Source organism: Colias croceus, chromosome 19 (genome assembly GCF_905220415.1).
Source record: "Colias croceus chromosome 19, ilColCroc2.1".
In the NCBI taxonomy this organism is placed as follows: Eukaryota; Metazoa; Arthropoda; class Insecta; order Lepidoptera; family Pieridae; genus Colias; species Colias croceus.
In genome coordinates this window covers 3,626,040-3,645,772 of record NC_059555.1, presented here as the reverse complement: position 1 = coordinate 3,645,772, position 19,733 = coordinate 3,626,040, and the positions used below count along the sequence as shown (strand labels likewise).

General features: G+C 33.0%; 2 protein-coding genes across 3 annotated transcripts; one reads left to right on the top strand and one right to left on the bottom strand.

The window, feature by feature from the left end:
- Positions 1 to 2,901: 2,901 nt before the first annotated feature.
- Positions 2,902 to 19,458, top strand: LOC123700297. The gene is made up of 6 exons (XM_045647480.1): positions 2,902 to 3,100; positions 13,619 to 13,739; positions 16,942 to 17,148; positions 17,770 to 18,006; positions 18,167 to 18,453; positions 18,579 to 19,458. Exons 1-6 carry the CDS (start codon positions 3,088 to 3,090, stop codon positions 18,977 to 18,979), a joined length of 1,266 nt encoding a protein of 421 aa, XP_045503436.1. The 5' UTR covers positions 2,902 to 3,087; the 3' UTR covers positions 18,980 to 19,458.
- Positions 8,454 to 11,690, bottom strand: LOC123700298. Of its 2 annotated transcripts, none has more exons than XM_045647481.1 (6): positions 11,560 to 11,690; positions 11,352 to 11,392; positions 10,844 to 11,113; positions 9,725 to 9,896; positions 9,286 to 9,466; positions 8,454 to 8,795 (listed from the first exon to the last, which is right to left on the bottom strand). In XM_045647481.1, the coding sequence occupies exons 1-6, from the start codon at positions 11,608 to 11,610 to the stop codon at positions 8,539 to 8,541; spliced, it is 972 nt and encodes a 323-aa protein (XP_045503437.1). In that variant the 5' UTR covers positions 11,611 to 11,690; the 3' UTR covers positions 8,454 to 8,538. The 2 variants fall into 2 exon arrangements, with proteins under 2 accessions (XP_045503437.1, XP_045503438.1); XM_045647482.1 differs by lacking the exon at positions 11,560 to 11,690 and adding an exon at positions 11,444 to 11,477 and having other exon boundaries at positions 11,352 to 11,413.
- Positions 19,459 to 19,733: the final 275 nt, after the last annotated feature.

The following is a 19,733-nucleotide window of genomic DNA, read 5'->3' as shown; positions in this document are numbered from 1 at the left end:
CGATGCTGTTGGCTGGGATTCTCCCTCTTGATCTCAGGATACTCGAAGCTTCGAGGCTTTATGAAATCAAGAGGGGTGTGTCGCACCCGGCGGTGTTGAGGGACAGGGAGGTGGAACGAATGGCACCCGCGATTGAGCACCCACATCCGGCAGAGCAGGTAGAGCTGGGGTTCGGCTTGATAGATGAGGACACCTATGCCAACGTGGTTAACAGCCACGTCCACAGGGTCTATACTCTAACTCTATACGGACGGCAGCAAGATTTAGGGTCGAGTCGGAGCCGCTCTTTCCGTATGGAAAGGTGAGGCCGAGACAAAGGCCATTTAGCTTGCGTTGCCTCCGTATTGTACCGTCTATCAGGCTGAGCTCCTAGCGCTCAGGAGAGCAGTAGACATAGCCTGCAAGAGTAGAGCGGCAAAGGTCAGTGTCCTCAGCGACTCAGATCGGCGCTCCAGGCGGTTATCCTGAGTTCCCCTCATCCCCTGGCTATGCAAACACGGGCGGCCCTCCGAAAAGCTGCATTGCAGAGGCGGGAGGTCTCCCTGTTTTGGATTAAGGCGCACGCAGGGCTTAAGAGGAACAAAAGGGCAAACGAGTTAGCCAAGGAGGCCGCTCTGGGGTTGAGGAGGAAACCGGATTACGATCTGTGTCCTATTTCATTCGTCAAGCGTATTTTGAGACTGGATACGATCAGCGAATGGGATAGGAGATACGATGCAGGAGGAACGGCCGGAGTCACGAAGCTCTTTTTTCCAAGCACTGCTGCTGCATACAAGGTAGTCGGGAAAATAGACATCACACACCACACCACACAAGTACTGACTGGTCACGGCGGATTCGCCTTCTGTGAGATTCTGATTAAATTTTTAACTGTAATAGGACCATAGTATAATTTTCATGATTGTGTAATCATGTGTAATAGTCGTGTCTTCAGTGCAGTGTCTATTTTTTATGATAATAATAACTATCGTGTTTTGAGAAACAATCCAAAGTTGTTTCATTTACTAAAATGTCCTGTATTTCATAAAATATACTATAATAATCATCAAATAATACTTAAGTAAACTATTCGAATAAACAGTAATAGTTATAACAATAAAATGTACGTTACTGTTAAACAATCGAATAACCTAATAATAGATTTTTACAAATGTTCAGTATACAAAACAAATAACACGAATATTAGCGCAACAAGATTTTACTGTTGCCGTCGAAAATATAAATTTACACGAACAATATCGTAAGTGACATTACTGACCAGAGCTTGACCTACACTAGTATAGTAAAATGCATCCAGCTAAATTATAACGAAACCCTTGGGACTACTTAAATTTTGTTGAAATAACCAGATAGCTGAAAAAATTAGCTTCCATATGCGATATTAAAAGTCTCTGATACTTTTTTTTTTTTTTTTTTTTTTAATTTTTTTTAAAGGGCTTTATCGCTTTGCGATAACATCGCCCTGTTGAGGCATATTACAATAACATACACAGTACACACATATAACAATTCATAACTCCATTAAACAACAAGTGGATGCTGGTCAAGATCGCGGAATTAGGTTTAAGGCGACTACACCACCGAAACTAGCGCCCCCCCAACATTTTATTTTTTTACTCCTAAACCAGATCAAATTTAAAAAATCTAGCTCGGTACTTTGCTAGTATATTACTTGTAGTATTTTTGGTATTACTTTTCATTATTTTGCATTCGGTAAATTAGGAGAACTTTTGATTACCGCCAAAAGTGGCCACTTTTGGCGGTAATCAAAAGTTCTCTAGAATAATGAACAGTTAGAATAGTGAAAAGTAATACCAAAAATACTACAAGTAATATACTAGCAAAGTACCCAGCTAGATTTTTTAAATTTGATCTGGTTAAGGAGTAAAAAAATAAAATGTTCGGTGGCGCTAGTTTCGGTGGTGTAGGCCTCTTAAGGAAAAATGGTTTTTTATTTTTCCTGGACATTTACACTTTTACGATTACCGGATTATTCGCGGGGGGCATCGATTTAACGATTAATTTTGATTATAACATGATAATAACATAATGAAACAATAACAACGATTCACATTGATACAAACTTCACTGTTTTCAAATATCTATTATATTGCATGCAATTAATTACATTTTAAAGCCGTATTTGCTATAATGTCTATAAATGTTATAATAGAGCATTAACTCAAACTCAAACTCAACTCAAACATTCATTTATTCAATTAGACTACTATTTAGTAGCACTTTCGAATCGTCATTACTTAGGTAAGTATTTTTAACATTTACCACCGATTCGGAAAGCAGTATCTATGGAGAAGAATCGGCAAGAAACTCCATAGTTGCTCTTTTAACATCATGTAAATATTACAATATATGAAACTTATATCTAACTACATAATATATCATAATATGCCAATGAACTGTCTTGTGGTTTTTACGCGATAACCCTCCATGGGTTTTTATCGTCCATATATTCCTGAATACTGTAGTACGCTCTCTGAACTAGTACATTTTTTATATAAGTTTTAAATTTAGAACTACCTACTAAACTCTTTAATATTGTGAGGAATTCTACTGTAAAAGCACCTTGACCCATAAATGAATTTTTAACTTTAGCCAATCGGAAAAATGGCATTTCAATTATTCTATTCCTGTTCCTTGTGCCATAATCGTGTCTATCTCCTACTCTTGTGTGTAAGTCGGAGCTTTTGTGTACATGCAAAATATTATTAAATATATTATACTGTGATGGTACAGTAAGGATACAAGTATTCTTAAAATGATCTCTTAGTGAGTTTCTTTTCATTATAGGATTATATAATGCCTATCAAACTATTATCAGTTTTTTTATCAATAATTAATAGAATATCTTAATGTAATCGCACAACTCATTGTATCGTGCAGAATCGCGGCGGTGCGAGCTGCGAGTCGTACCTAGGTACGCGTTCACCTTGATAATGTTCAAATCTTGACATACTTGCTATTAGGACAAATCCATACAGTATTTATTTATTTACGGAAGCAAACGTGTCTGAACGTACTTTAGAACCGACCTTAAAATCTAAGTGAAAAAGTTTGTTGGTTACAACAATGGATTTGAGTGGTAAGTATTTATTTTTAAAAATTAAAATTTTATCGATATTTTTCACTTTACTGGATTAAACCGCTATTGTTAAATTCTGGTTTTCAATTAAAAATATTATACAAGTCGAAACTCAATCGTGATCACCAAGGATTGGATTTAATTGGAAAAACTGCGAGAAAATGAGCGCTTTCTTCTTATGCTGAATAATGAATTGATGATTAATGGATGATTGATGTGATGGAATAATGTGAATACCCATACCTGTATATTTTTTAGTATATTATATTATCTATTATGGTACTTATGTCCATTATCTAAATATTACATCACCAGGTTAAATTGTTTATTCGTCTGATATATGAACCTAACTAATCTCTACATAACTACATTTATTATTAATATTTAGTTTAAATAAATTGTATTCATTACAATAAATACTAAATACCAAAATCACACTAAAAATCAAAAGAAGGTTTGTTTGGTGCCCTGGTGCCTATAAGTACCTAGGTACACATTTGTTTTATTAATTTTAGGTCATAAAAATTAACTCTAAAATCACAATATGACTACAGATAAAAATACATGACCTTATACATATATATATTTATACTTATACATATATACCTTATATTTCCCAAATAAATTACGTTCGTTTCTTAGGTAATATTCGAACATAAATAATAAATATCTATCACCTTTGTAACTTTATATTGCATGTTTATGAACACATAAAAAGGTAATATTCTAGTAAGTACATAGTATAATTACGGTTTCTATTGATAATAACATTATAATGTTAGACTATGAAAAACTAGTAATAATCCATACTAATATACTAATAATAGGTATTATAAATGCGAAAGTAACTCTGTCTGTCTGTTTGTTACTCAATCACGCCTAAACTACTAAATTTTCATGAAATTTGGTATGGAGATATTTTGATACCCGAGAAAGGCCACTTTTTATCCCGGGAAAATTATGTAAACCCGGTAATCCCACGGGAACGGGAACTATGTGGGTTTTTCTTTGACTGCGCGGGCGAAGCCGCAGGCGGAAACCTAGTTTCTAATACATAATTATACGTGAACCTGACAATCATTGAAAGAGTATTAATAATGAGAAGTAGGTACGTATATTTTCTTAGAATGGAAGGCTTAGGTACTCTAGACTTCTAGGGTCTAAAAAAAGGAATTGTAACACACATATTTTATTTTTACAATATTTAGTACGAAAATACGGGAATGTCGAAAAGTCAAAATGAAAATAGGTTTGAAAAAATTCGGAATGTTTGCTAATAAAATAATTAATGTTGGTGTCAAATTTTATGTTAACTACGAATTTATTAAACACAAAGTTAGCCAACCGGTTTTATTTTTATTTATTGATACTATAAACTTCCACTAATAAACCTGTGTAAAAATTTGTAGGTATACATTTTTGTACGTGACCTTTTTTAACATTTAAAGTTTTTATGACGTAAAATTCATAAACTCTTCTTGCTTCAACACACGAAGTATATTATAAAACCAAACCATTCATAGTTTAATATTTAACAGTTTAAGGTGGTTTAAAGGGACGTGGATTGTCCCTTATAGTCTCTTGGCCTTAAGCTTCACGTTGTGTATGCTTAGAATTAGTTAGATCTTTAAAACTACTCAAATAATTTTGATGCGGTTTTTTGAACTATTAAAAAAACTGAATCCTCCTTGAATATATAGTTATAGGTATTTATTTATGTACTTGTTTTTTTACTTTTCTTTAAAATCCTGTTTTACGTAAGTAGTTGTTGAGGCCACTATAACTGCTTGCGATATTTAATATGGCAGATTAACTATGTTGCACAGGGTTAAATAAGGTAAAGTATGATACAATCTTAATGGTGTTTGTCGAATATTTAGAGTCGCGTGAATACATTAATGTCGTTTTGTGACACTTAAAAAACTTAAGCATTGGTACCTACTATCTATGTGATATTGGATCAATGTAGAACCAAAATTCCCAAAGAGTTCTTTTATCTTTGACTAGCTGTTCCCCGCGGTTTCATCCGCATTGCTCCGCTCCGTTGTTCTTAGCGTGATGATAGGTATATAGCCTATAGCCTTCCTCGATAAATGGGCTATCTAACACCGAAAGAATTTACAAATCGGACCAGTAGTTTCCGAGATTAGCGCGGTCAAACAAACAAACAAACAAACTCTTCAGCTTTATAATATTAAAAAAGATTATATCCACAACTCTATATAAGTAATATTCATAACAAGGATCACGGAAAGGTGTATCTAAAATATGATATCCAAGCAAATCCTTCATACTTACATAATACATAATGGTTATAATTACATATATGGTTATAATAATGGTCTTTCGATATTTTAATTTTGTACATAACTACGCTATTATTAATAAAGCATTGCTATGATTGCCTAGAGAGAAAATGTAGAGCTTGGTTATAAAATAATAATAGTTTAAAAAAAACTAAAAAACACGCTTTTTATAGAAAACCGAACTAAAAAATAGAAAATTTTATCAAATTAGTGTATTGTCATCGGTCCTCAATAAATCTACAAAGTTTGAACGAAATCTGGCCGTTTAAAGTGGGTCAAAATCGCGCCCAAAGAAGTCAGTTACAAACATACAGGTGAAGCTAATATAAAGCGTGTAAAAAACACTGGTCGAATCCAGTATTACTTTAATCAATATGTATAAGTTTATATGAATAGTATATAAACAAGATTTTAACAAATAATGAGTGATGTTATCTTCAATCATAAATTAGGTATCTACATGATAATATGAATAACCTCCTCCTTTTTTTTTAAATAGGTTAAAAATCACATTCACCAATCAATTTGGGTGCAGAAACTTTGAATACGATTTGTTTTCAAATAATTGTGTTTTCCTGTTCATTACCATAACAAATAGTTTAAAAATTTTTCGATATTATATTTTGTATATTTATTTATTTATTTATTTATTTATGTACAGGTACCTTACAGCTAATCTTACACTAGATATAACATTAACATTTCAATACGCCAATTAAAAGGTACACCAATAACAATCATAATACTGTGAGTGAGCAAAGTAAAGAAATATATATTAACGATTACAAACCCTATATTATATCTATAATTATAGCTAAATAAAAAGGTAACAATTGGTAACAATATATGAGTACAAGTGTGCGTGAGTGTGTGCGTGTTGTTTGTTATTTTCTTTACAATTTTTGGTCAAATAAGCTGCAGTATTACTTTTTTAAACTTAGAGCGAGATAATTGAAAGGGATCTGCAAAGGAGAATTTATTATTATAATTATTCGGAATTCTCAGAAAGGGTGAATGTTTGAGATAATTGGTAGAGGTTGCTGGCACACTAAAGAGAGGCGTATGACGAGTACGTTGTGATGGCACACGATATTGTAAGTATTCTAAAGCAACAGGAAAATCAAAGTTATTATTGACAATATCATACAATAACATAAGGTCGATTACGTCTCTACGATCCTCCAAGGTATTGATTTTATAGTAAGAGCAAGCTTGTGAATAGGTTAAATCATATTGTTTATTTTTATATTTCATTCTATTCACAAATAATTTTTGAAGCTTTTCCAATTTAGTTAAATGACATTTATAACTTGGACGCCAAATGACGCTGGCGAACTCTAGAATACTACGTACATATGCGTAGTACAAAACTTTCAAACATGCCGAATCATCAAAGGGTTCCGCCTGCCTCAAAACAAATCCTAAATTTTTATAGGCTTTTTGAGATATTAATTCAATGTGCATGCGGTAACTAAGCTTGTCATCGAGGATCACACCTAGGTCCCTTACTGACGTAACGGATGGAATAATTTCGTTGCTAATTTTATAGTCAAAACATATAATTTTATTGGCCTTATTTCGAGAAAAAGTTATTTTTTGGCATTTATTTGTGTTTACTGATATTTTGTTTAATTTATAATAATTGGTAAGCCTATTAAGATCGTCCTGAAGCAAGAGGCAGTCCTGAGGGGTTGAGATTTTTCTAAAAATTTTCTTGTCATCTGCATAAAGCAGAAAATTTGAATTTTTGAAACAAGTATCGATATCAAATAAATAAATATTGTACAATAAGGGACCGAGGTGCGAGCCTTGGGGGACTCCGGAAGTAACATCAACAAAGTCAGATCTATAGCCTCCCAAGATAACAGACTGACTACGATTTCGAATGTACGACTCTAACCACCTAAGGAGATTCCCTCTGATGCCAACCGCGTATAGCTTGCGAATTAATATATTATAACTGACTCTATCGAACGCCTTCTCAAAATCCGTATAAAGCACGTCCACCTGCACACCTTCATTCATGCTACGATTCACAAATTGTGTTAACTCTAATAAATTCGTTGTGACATTACGTGACTTAACAAAACCATGTTGGTTGGAAGGGATGCAATTAATCGTTGAGCTATATAGGTGTTTATGTACAATTTTTTCTAACATTTTCGCAAATATGTTAAGTAAAGATATACCTCTATAATTCGTTATTTCATTTTTAGATTCTTTTTTGTGTATAGGTATGATTAAAGCTTCCTTCCAGCATTTAGGAAAGACTCCTTCGTTTAAGGAACGCTGGAAGAGTAAACGTAAGGGTATAACTAAACTAGACTGACATTTTTTGACAAAAATTGCAGGTATTCCATCAGACCCGGCACCCTTCTGACCATCAAGCTCTCTAAATAATGCTTTTATTTCCTTGTATAGATTGTATTTTGTATTTTTTCACCAACCAGATATACAAACTTTAACTTCTTTATTAGTGGAGTGCGGGGTTTCATATTTTGATCAAGGACTAATTAACCGACTTCAAAAAAAGGAGGAGATTATCAATTCGGCCGGTATGTTTTTTTTTATATGTATGTACACCGATTACTCCGAGGTTTCCCAACCGATTTACGTGATTCTTTTTTTTGTTCGATGCGGGATGGTGTCGAATTGGTCCCATAAAAATTTTATTCGGATAGGTAGTTTTTATTTTATGAGCATTTTTGTCTGTATTTGTAAATGTTGCAAGTGCAAGTTTGAAGTCGGTTGTTTTTAACGCAGTTATCACTTGTTTAAATAATTATATGCTATAAATATATTCAACACGTATACGTGTTGTTTGTATACATAATGGTCATCAGTATGTTGATGGCCATTAAAATAAAAATAAAAGCAATTGCTACGGTAATTCTTCTATTTTTCCATGAGTAGGTATACAATAAAAATGTTGTGTGGTTTTATGAAACCACGGAAAAAGTGAAACTTTTTTTTACATTATAGACATTTAACTAAAAATTATCGTATTTTTTATCGTACGTATCGTGCGTCACGCGACATGCGCTACACAGACCAAAAAGTTTGAGACGATGTAATAAAAGTTTCACTTTAAAAAAAAATTGAGGTACAAAATAGGTATCTATATACGGTCTATTAAATAATAGATTCAGCAAATGAGCCAGTCTTCATAAAAGTTTTCTTAAATAGTTTATCATTATTTAAAATATCGAAATTCTCTATAGTTGTATTTGAAAGGTGCCATGCGACTATCAGTTTACAGGATCCATCGTCTTCTGTGCAGTAATCTAGAGGTAAATTTCCCAAATAGTTTCCATTTGGGTAATATGTATATTCTAGAAGAATTCGTACGCCACAGTTGGATATGTTATCGGCTAAACTTTTGACCAATCCTGTAACAAATATAAAAGTGTTATGCTATTTTAATATATAATTCCATGGTATCGCCTTTATTCTTTTTTACTACATATATAAAACGAGTGAACAATTTATAAGATGATGTGACAAGAAAATATACAGATACAGATTTATATATGGAGCAGAATATTAATATAAACAAATAAAATAAAAAATAACAATACGCTAAAAAAATAAGGTGCACGGTGCACCAGAGTAATTATTATGTACCCCTAATCTCACATGATTGATGATATCCTGCTACGGTGAGTCTATTCGGTATTCCGAAATAATTTCAGATTTGCTACGCCGCGGCCGCGCCGTAGACCGTAGAGCACTTTTCACTTTCAAAAGAGCGCTCGCGATTTTGCAGGATTTTGCTTACTCTTGATACAATTTCTGATTGTCGAGTCATCTCATTTATTTCATTGAAAGGTAGGTTATTCCAGTAAGATACAATAAATTAAGAATAAATTATTTAAGTACCTCTTTTGCATGTCTCATTAACCATTTGTTTCGGCACTGATGCGTAATGTTCCAAGGTGCTATTAAAGTTTGTCTTTAAGCACAAATAGTCGTCTTCTTCATACGTCGATCGTCGCATCGTGGGTATTGTTTCATATTTAATGATAGAGTTGAAGGCACAAGGATCTTTGATGGACCGAATCTGTAGTATAATAGATATGGATGGATGATGCGTTATTTTACTTATATCGTCACAATATATTTTGTATGTTGCAGCAGTCTCGATCTATTATTTTATCTAAACAGACACTGGAATACTAAGTATTACTTTACGTGGTTTTTAATCTTGTGAGTGATTTTCTTCATCCCAGGTTTTTGTCCATAAATTAAATCAAACTGGTATGAATATGAAGCAAAAACTAAATGTCCAGAATTAATTAAAATACATATAGAAGTTTACCTCTTGTCCGATGCAGCGTGGTGTTGAGAAAATCTCATTAAAAATGTTTGGTGTAGGCGCCGAAATTGGGCTTTGTATCATGCCACTACAGATTGTCCAAAATCCATCCCGAATGATATAGGATCGGGGCATTTTGTCTAAGCTCGTTATTGTAAGGGTTGTTACACCAGATCTACGGAAACAAAGTCAAGAAAAGATAATAAGTACCTTCATGTAAATTTCAACAAATTTTATAGGTTGTGCGTACCTATTATAATTTTGCATGTAACCTTTAAATATAGTGTTAATTGAAAAAAAAATACGTTCTGAAAAATACTGCTATTACTAAAATTGTATGACAATTTAGAAAATAAGCTCTTGTTTAGAAATTAAATTATAAAGCCTCGTTTATACTATGCTATTAAGCAAAGTCATTCCCTATAAAAACTACGTTATACGTAAGTAATAATAACACAATTTTACAAATTACTGTCGTGTCCTTCTACTACTAACACTATTTATATAAATTATACAAGAAGGAAAATGGTGGCATGATATTTGTGCCTAGAATATTTTAAACAACGCGAACGTTGAACGTCCCAAAAACGAAGAAGGTTCTCATTTCTCAATTAGAATGTATTTTGTTAGGGGGTTTTCTATCGGAAATTGTTTTGATATGCTCAAATTATCTAAACACGTACATTGTATTTGCTTGGCAAAAGATTCAGATATAGATATGCATAAGTTAAACTTTGAACAATGTCTATCACTCTAATAACTTGATAGAGCTGATTATTCAAGATACGTTTTTCTATTCTTATTGAATTTAAATGAATGAACATAATGATTAGCGTTAGCATCAGCGCTAATAAATGTTTTACTACTTGGTTAATTAATGTTTGATTTTATACACATACAGGAAAAACATTTTTTGGAGGCATATAATAAAATGCTTGTCATGCAGTTATTTAATAAGCATAGATAGCTCTTATGAAATCACAGTAGACGAGTACATAACTCGTCTACTTTGATTTTATAAGTGTATTTTTATATCATAAAATATTGAATTTATTAATAAATACTTGTGTACACAAAATTATCAATAAAATTTTCCTTACAAATATATAATCAAATACTAACTTTCCATGGACGATAGCTTCTTTTAGTAATCTCTCCTTGGCTTCAATTTCCTTTATTTGTCTCTTCAAAGTATCGGCTAATTCTTTAGCACTTTGTATTGTAGATTCCAGTCTGAACTTTAGAGTATTCATTGAATAGTCAGGTTCTTGGAAAGCGAATTCTTTTCTAGGAGATGCTATCGTCTGCGTATCTTCAAAACTTTGTCTCAAAGTTGTTTCGAAAACATCAACTAGTTCTTGTTCTTTAGCTTTCATAGCTTGGTTTTCTGTACTGTTAAATAAGTACGGGTTATGATTGCCATACCTAGATACTAGTTATAAGTAGCAATATTTGTCGTTTATGCATTACTGTCGCTTTAGTATTCTAGGAATATGAGGAATAGTGGTAAAACACTAATTTTAAAGAATTACGTATAGATACAAGGAAAAGAAACCTAAACAAAAACCTAAATAAAAAGCTTGTGGTGCTGCATAAAATTAAATAAATTTTAACTGATAGGTACACTTACTTTTGATTATAATATTGAATAGGTGTGAGCCATTCTGAAATCTGAAAAACATGCATGTGTATCAAATATTTTCAAACCGTAGAGACTTAGGATATTCAAAGGTGAGATATCTTTTAAATTTTTTAAGACATGAAAAAAAACCTTTCCTTTGAAATAAAGAAATATATTGATGGCATATAATACAGATTTCTCCCAATAATTTACTTACCCAATCACTATGAGCCTGTTGAAATAACACTATGAAGAGAAATACAATCATATTAATTATAATTTTTGTACAAAATGCGAACGTATCAATTCTTTGATTGAAGGTCTTGTAATGGTTATTGTTTGAAATAATGTTTAGAATTCACTAATAAAAAGTAACCAATGAGTAAAGCTACCATTGTTCTGCAAGGGAAGAAAATAAATCTTTATTTTCCTCAAAGTTGTTTTTTACTTAGTTAGCATCCTGTTATTTTCTCAAATGGAAAGTCAGGCGAACATAATAGATATAACAGGTATATTTATTGAATATATCTATCTTATAATTTCTACAATAATTTATAATCTATTACTTAGTATTGTAATAATATTTTTTTTAATTTCACTTAAAAGGGAGTAAAATGGACATTATAACGATAATAGCTAAATTGAGCAATTTCTGCAAGTTTTTGCATAAGAAAATAGTTTAATAAACTTAATGCGGAAATTATGTACATGAATACCATATTAATTTCAAAGTTTTAATTGTTGAAAGTTAAACAAATTAAAGGGAATCAATTTAATTTTATATCGTATGTTAAATGTGAGTTAAAAATGTTAAAATTAATTTAATTATATGCATTTTTAAAATAAAGACTAAAGAAAACGCATGTACCTAGATGCGTTTTCTTTACTCTTTATCATCAAGATACGTCAAGATAGACATCATTAAACAATATATATATATATTTACTTACTGCATATGTTTACCGGAAAATATAAAATTATGAAAGAACATCCTTGAAACGGAAGACACAAACAGATAAAAACTTTATCTTTAATATATATAAATCTCGTGTCACAATGTTTGTCCTCAATGGACTCCTAAACCACTTAACCGATTATAATAAAATTCGCACACCATGTGCAGTTCGATCCAACTTGAGAGATAGGATAGTTTAAACATGTAGGTACCACGGGCGAAGCCGGGGCGGACCGCTAGTAATATTATAGTTAGTTCACACAAAGTACAGTCACTCATAACTTGTATACTTTTTAGTATTGATAACTTACTTACTAGCTTTCCGCCTGTGGCTTCGCTTGCTTTATATAAAACCTTAAAAAAAATCAAATTATACAGTTAGTAGATTTAAGCATACATAAGGACATAGGGACAGAAAAAGCGACTTTGTTTTATAATTTATATATGTACTACTAGTGGTCCGCCCCGGCTTCGCCCGTGGTACATATTTCGCAATAAAAGGTAGCCTATGTCCTTTCTCTTGTATCAAAATATCTCCATACCAAATTTCATGCAAATTGGTTCAGTCGTTTAGGCGTGATTGAGTAACAGACAGACAGACAGAGTTACTTTCGCATTTATAATATTAGTATGGATTAACTTGTATAAAACAGACGATGTGTGGGATTTATAAAGGGGTTTGAAACTTTTTGTATGGACGTTGGCATATCGACCCGCCGCCATTTTGATTTTTTTTCAAAATCGCGGCGCACGATTAAAGTGGTATGTATGGATAGAGGACACATAGACGAACAAAAAATGTCTCATAACATAGTACCCTAAAGCGTCACATTACCGAGATATTTGGAGGTAAATATTCACTTATGAGTACGACAAACACTAAAAATAGACATAATACGTGTCTATATGCATAATATTATCTCCAAATAATCACTCCCAGGTAGATTATTATTATTACAGGAAGAAAATAGGTATTCATTACATTACTTACATTTTTATGTAATGTATGTATGTTTTTATGTAATGAGTCTACCTACTTTCTTCCAATAAGCCGTTATTTACCTCCAAATATCTCGGTAATGTGACGCTTTAGGGTACTATGTTATTAGACATTTTTTGTTTGTCTATGTATCCTCTATCCATACATATCACTTTAATCGTGCGCCGCGATTTTGAAAAAAAATCAAAATGGCGGCGGGTTTGATATGCCAGAAAGTTTCAATGCCCTTTGTTACCTTTCTTCAAATGTTATAAATACCTAACCTAAAATAAATATCTACAAAATTACGCCTTGCTTAAAAATTAATATAATTATTTTCAGTGGAGGAGGTCGCGGAGAATCTCTTCAGCGCCGAGGCGTATGAGACTCCGTCGGATTCTGTGAAAGCTGAAGACCTGGTGATGAAGCTGCCCGACTGGTTCGATAAACAGAAACATGAACAGTGAGTTTTTTTAGTGTTCTTTTCATCAATCATCATCATCATCATCAGCCCATATACGTTCCCACTGCTGGGACACGGGCCTCCTATGAGGGTACAGGCCATAATCCACCGCGCTGGCCAAGTGCGTGTTGGCGGATGACACATGTCGTCGAACTTTTTAATTCTTCGACATGTCGGTTTCCTCACGATGTTTTCCTTCACCGTTCGAGCAGTGGTGATGTTACAACATGCGCAGATAAATTATTGAAAAATCAATTTAATTCGTGCGCGCTTGCCTGGTCTCGAACCCCGGACTTATCGATTCGAAGTCCGAGGTCTCACCACTGAGCCACCACTGCTCCAGTGTTCTTTTACTACCTACTAATATTATTGATCCAAGATTGATCCTACTAATATTATAAATGCGAAACTTTGTGAGGATGTTTGTTACTCTTTCACGTAAATTTTACTGAACCGATTATAATGAAATTTAGCACACATATAGAGGGTAACTTGGATTAACACAAAGGATAGGTTTAATCCCGGAAATCTATTAATTAAGGAAGATTGAAAACGCGGGAGAAGCCGCGGGCTCAAATCTAGTTTTGTATAAATTTAGGACCTATGAAAATTTAATAAGGAATGCAAGGATCCTTCATAATGTGGAATTATGGACAGATGAAAACTCTCTCTCTCTCTCTCCATCTAATAACTACGTTAACCGTACAATGGTAAAATATGGGTAAAATTAAATGTACATATCAACAAAGAATACATAAACATTCTTTCTTAACATGTACATTTAACTTTAAAACTTTTTGCGTTAGCAAAATATTTCTTTAATACCTACATGTAAGTAGATAATAATTTAACCGCCTATACTTATAATATGTATTATTTATTTAACAAACTGATGAGTCATTGTCGATAATAATTTTCTTGTTATTATTAATTATTATCTTAATACAAATTTTGATTATGTCTCGGATTTTGACGGATGTTATTTCGTGCCAAGGCTGCAAAAAATAATATATTCCTTTATCTTTCCTACTCCAGAGGCTCTTTGACAGGAGCCTTCCTTCTTCATCTAATTAGATCTTAAAATGGTATCAAAATAAATAAAAAACTCATGATACTTCTCACATCTATAAGATTATAATTACAATAATTTATAATCCTTCTATCACAAAGTTATCATCAATATTATCTTAATACATATTTTGAAAATTGTGTTTTTATTAATTTTAATTATACGATCCAGTTACTTCCCATAAATGATATCATTGGTAATTATTTATTATACATTCGTATATCTATAATTATTGTTATATCAGATGTTCGTTTTGTAAAGCTAATTTACAAATTTTGAATGGCTATTAATTAGTGTTGCCCAAATTCAGTCTTGGTCTTGCAGTCTTGGTCTTGCGTCTTGCGTTTTTGCAAGACCAAGACCAAGAACAAGACCGCGTAATTTTAGCAAGACCAAGACCAAGACTGACCGTGCAAGACTTGAGCAAGAACAAGACTTAGCCTGCAAGACTCTTGCGTCTTGCAGCTAGGACCTAGCGCTATTTCACTGAGTAGTTAGGTGTAACAGTTCGGTGTATAACTAGTAGGTACGCTTAGGAATTCTATGAGACGCAAAAAACTGTATCAAAGAATATGAAAAACTGGACCTATGCGCATTACTACCATAAACATAGCGAATAAAAAAAATATCTATTAAAATCAAACTGAGTGCATGCATAGTTATGTTTTAACCATCGGCACTTTGATAATGCGACATCAAAGGTTTTGTACTTACTTCTCAAAGAAATTTGCCGCTTTTCGGAAGTACATGGTTATGATACATGTACTTCCGAAAAACTTGGCGGCTTCTTTTGAAATCTAAAACAATCGTGGCCGCCACGCCGAAATCATAACATTTGACACTATTTGATTGCCGCCATAGGGCGTAGGTATAAACATGCACGATTTTTTTTAAGAGTACCTACAGGTGTTCCATAGAATAATAAGTTTCAGAGTGCTTAGAATGAAAATGAATACATTATACTGATCACGCAAGTAGTATTATGATTAGGATAAAATGGTAAGGATAGGTAGTAGATGTCATATTAATTCATTCTAGTAAGTATATATTATAATATTGATTACTTATATGTTTTTGTTTTTATTCAAATAAATGATAAATCGTAAAACTCTTTTATTAAATTTCTTATAAGTTGAGGGTTCAATCTCTTTCTAAACAGATAAGTATTGTTCTTTAAAATACAGTCAAGTTATTGTAATTAATTTGTTTTTTACATGTTTTAGCAAATGTCAGCTTAAATGAAAAAAAATCAAATGTTTAAATCATAAATGTTTATTAAGAAAAAGTTAATTCCATGGAAAACGACATATAGGTCAGTTGATTTTTCGAATTTCTTATCAAATCTTTAGTTATTTATTAATCTGCTTGATCTTTACTATGGCTATGTTAATTCAAGCTCACAATGTTCCAATTCTAATACGTTTTTCTAAGATTTAAAGTAAACTTTAATAAATAGTAATAGACTAATAGGTAATTGCAAGACTTGCAAGACTCTTGCTGCAAGACCAAGACCAAGACCAAGACTGGGAGCGCAAGACCAAGACCAAGACCAAGACCAGGTGTACTGGCGCAAGACCAAGACCAAGACTGGCTAAGTCTCGTCTTGTTCTTGCATTTGGGCAACACTACTATTAATATCAACTTATATACATACTACATTTAATTTGAGCTGAGATGTGGTGGCTACATGTAACTGAGGGATAAAGAATAATTTAACGAAGAACTTCACGTAAAAAAACCTTCGATGTCAGCTAGCACGAGTCATTGTAAGTGCGATTTGAAATTCAAATTTTGAATTCATGAAAATGTGTGATAAAACTTCAAATATAAGCCGAGAGCTTATTTATAACTTGTGTCCCTGAGTAGCGTTCAAAGGATTTATTGCTCTCGAATTTAAATTTGAGCTAATATTATGATTTATGATGGAATGTAACTGCAATTAGTGCCAAAATGAAAATAAAAATATATAGATGAAGATAGATTTCCAGGTATACAGGAATATTTTGTCATTCAGACATTTATGAGTTTGCCACAGTATAAAACACTATATAAGTACAGTACAGTACCAGTTACCACTTACCAGTACCACTTGCGACATTAACAAACAAAAATAAAATGTAATTTACTTTTCAGAGGACGTCAATTCATCAAAAACTTCTTGTTCGGGCAGTCTATATCTATGATTCTGGGACTTATATCAGTATTCTCGATTCCAACAATTCTGGAAGTATTGGTGGGCACAAACCGATCCAACTCAGAGGTTACAGCTTACAGACGCTATTGGTCTACATTTTTACACATTATGACTTGGTTCGATTATGAACTGAAGCCAGGGAGCAAGTGAGTATTCTGCTGCTACTTAATATCTAATTTGTATAGGGAATAAAGATATTCGAACGTGTTTATTGTTCAATAATGCTAAGTTAGTAAACCCTTACAAATACAATAAATCTAATTTAACATCATATTGCAAAAAGTATCTTAATATTTTAAAACAAACTTAAGACTTGAACCACAAATAAGGAGACATTTTAGTACTTATTTATTTTCGTAGTAAGCAAAAATGGTGGGAAAAATGCTGATCACAAAAAGTATACGTACTATTGATTTTTTGTGCCTAAGTAATAAAATATATCTTAAAATAAATGCTAACTTGCTCTACCTGAGTACAAAATAACATTGAGAGGGTATTCTAATAATCCATGTCTTGTCATGTCTTTGATTTTTTTAGCATTCAAATTCTCGCGGCCTGCGGGTTGCTTGTTAGGGGCGTACACAAAGAGTTTTAAGAATTCATCAATTTGAAAAAAAATGCATCTGGAGTTTTATAAGTATTTTTTACGTACTCAGCGTATGCAAAACTATAAACTCCATTAAGCTTAGAATACCGACGGTGGGACACTCTGTATAGAGAAAATAATTTACATTCTTTAAAAAATTCTCAAATTATAATATTTTCAGATCATGGAAATCACTTCACACAGTCCGCAGCCGACATGCCCGCGCTGACCGAGTAGCAAAATTAAAGCGCCAGGGAACTGTATCCCAACGGGATATCTCCTTAACTCTATTTGGGTTTGTTGGTGCCACGATCCTGAAACCTGAGAAGCTGGGAATAATGCAACAGAAGCCGGGAGATTGGGAGGCATTTAATCATTTTTGGAGCGTCCTTGGGGCGATGATTGGCTTGGAAGATAAGTACGACTGAATAATGACAATATACTAATTACTAGTGTAGTTACATTTTGTATGAACAGTCTAAAAACCACTCCAAAATCATGAAATCAAGTCATAATCTAACAAAGTCAGCATGGTGAGATTGTTTTGTTCTTAATAAACATAATTTATCATTTCACAGGTACAACATTTGCCGGAAAACCTTTGAAGAAACGCGTAAGATGTGCGAAATAATCCAGCAGCGTGTATACACACCTTGCATGGAAAATGTTCCAGAATATTTCGAGCACTCCTCCCGGGTCATGCTTGATGGAATGTATGCTATGCACCCAGCTATAGAAGCGGAATCCCTTATATTCTTGGCTCGATATGTTTCTGATGTTCCCGGCTATGTTTATACTGAGCAAGACCTCTTTGCACTCAGAGAAAAAATAAAGAAGCATCTTGCTGGAAAGCCATCTAATACGGGTAAATATGATACTTTTCATTTAATCTTGCCGATCGACCTCAAATCGATAGCAAATTATTTACGTCTATCACCATAGAATCATATCGATATTATACCAAATTTGTTTTATTTTTTTTATTTTCAGGTGTCGATTCAGAAGAGTTAATGGGAAAATGTCCTTTAAAACTGGCAAAAAGACCCCCTCGTCTATTGTACCTGCAGGACTATGAGACCGTTGAAAATTCCCCACCCTACAAACAACTTTCCTTCAAGGCGAAATATAAACTGGCCCTCATGAGCGTAGTCGTGAGCTTTTACTCGACTTTCATAGGCAGAGCTCTTTTAAACTTCCAATTTAATTTCTATATATTCATGGGCAAATATTTGCCATATGTTGTAATGTGGAGGTATGGACTTTCGCACGCATACTCCGACATGTTCAAAGAAGATCCAACTGACTCAACACCTCCTGTGCCTAATAGTGAATATTATAAACCTCGAAAGGAAGAAACATGGTACGAAGCTCTATTAAGTATACTGTGGTGATAGTAATTGTCTCTTTTCACTATTGACTATTTTAATAAACTTTTTTATTTGACCTTTGTATAGTGCCACAAACACAGGCCACAAACATACCTGACCCGGTGACGGTGTCACTGATGTCGATTTTTTTTTATACAAACAAAATATTCCGTATGAAAAGTCCAAGGAAAAGTCTATGAAAATGTGACATTTCAAAATGGCGGCACGTAGTTCCAGTTTTTGCCACCGGGTCAGTTAAGTTTGTGGCACTATAATAAACATTTTTAAGTCAATTAAGTTGAAAATTAATATTTTATTAAGCGTGCATATGTTTAAATATAGAAATACACCACAGACTATTTTTTAAAACGTATGAGAGCGATTGTAACAATACGTAATAACATCATTGAGATAATATTACTACGTATGGAGGAGACACCACGAACAAAATCTGTGCTCCATTTTTTTGCTCTAAGTTTTAAAAATTATTATAAGTAGTTACTTACCGATGAAAGTTATTCCTTTGCACTTTTCCGTATTATTTGTGCAATACACTCACGAAGGCATATTTGATGCGTTTCAATTTATAACAAATAAAAAATGAGCGTGCAGTTACCTACGCCATATGGCGTATGTTGAGCGGAACATAAGTGATATAGGCGGTGTCATCTCCATATGTATATCTCAATGAATAACATGGTAATAACTATCGATGCGTGCTATCGATCAAAAGCTAGAGTAACCTAGAGAGATAAGTTATATTGCTTTTTCTAAAAGA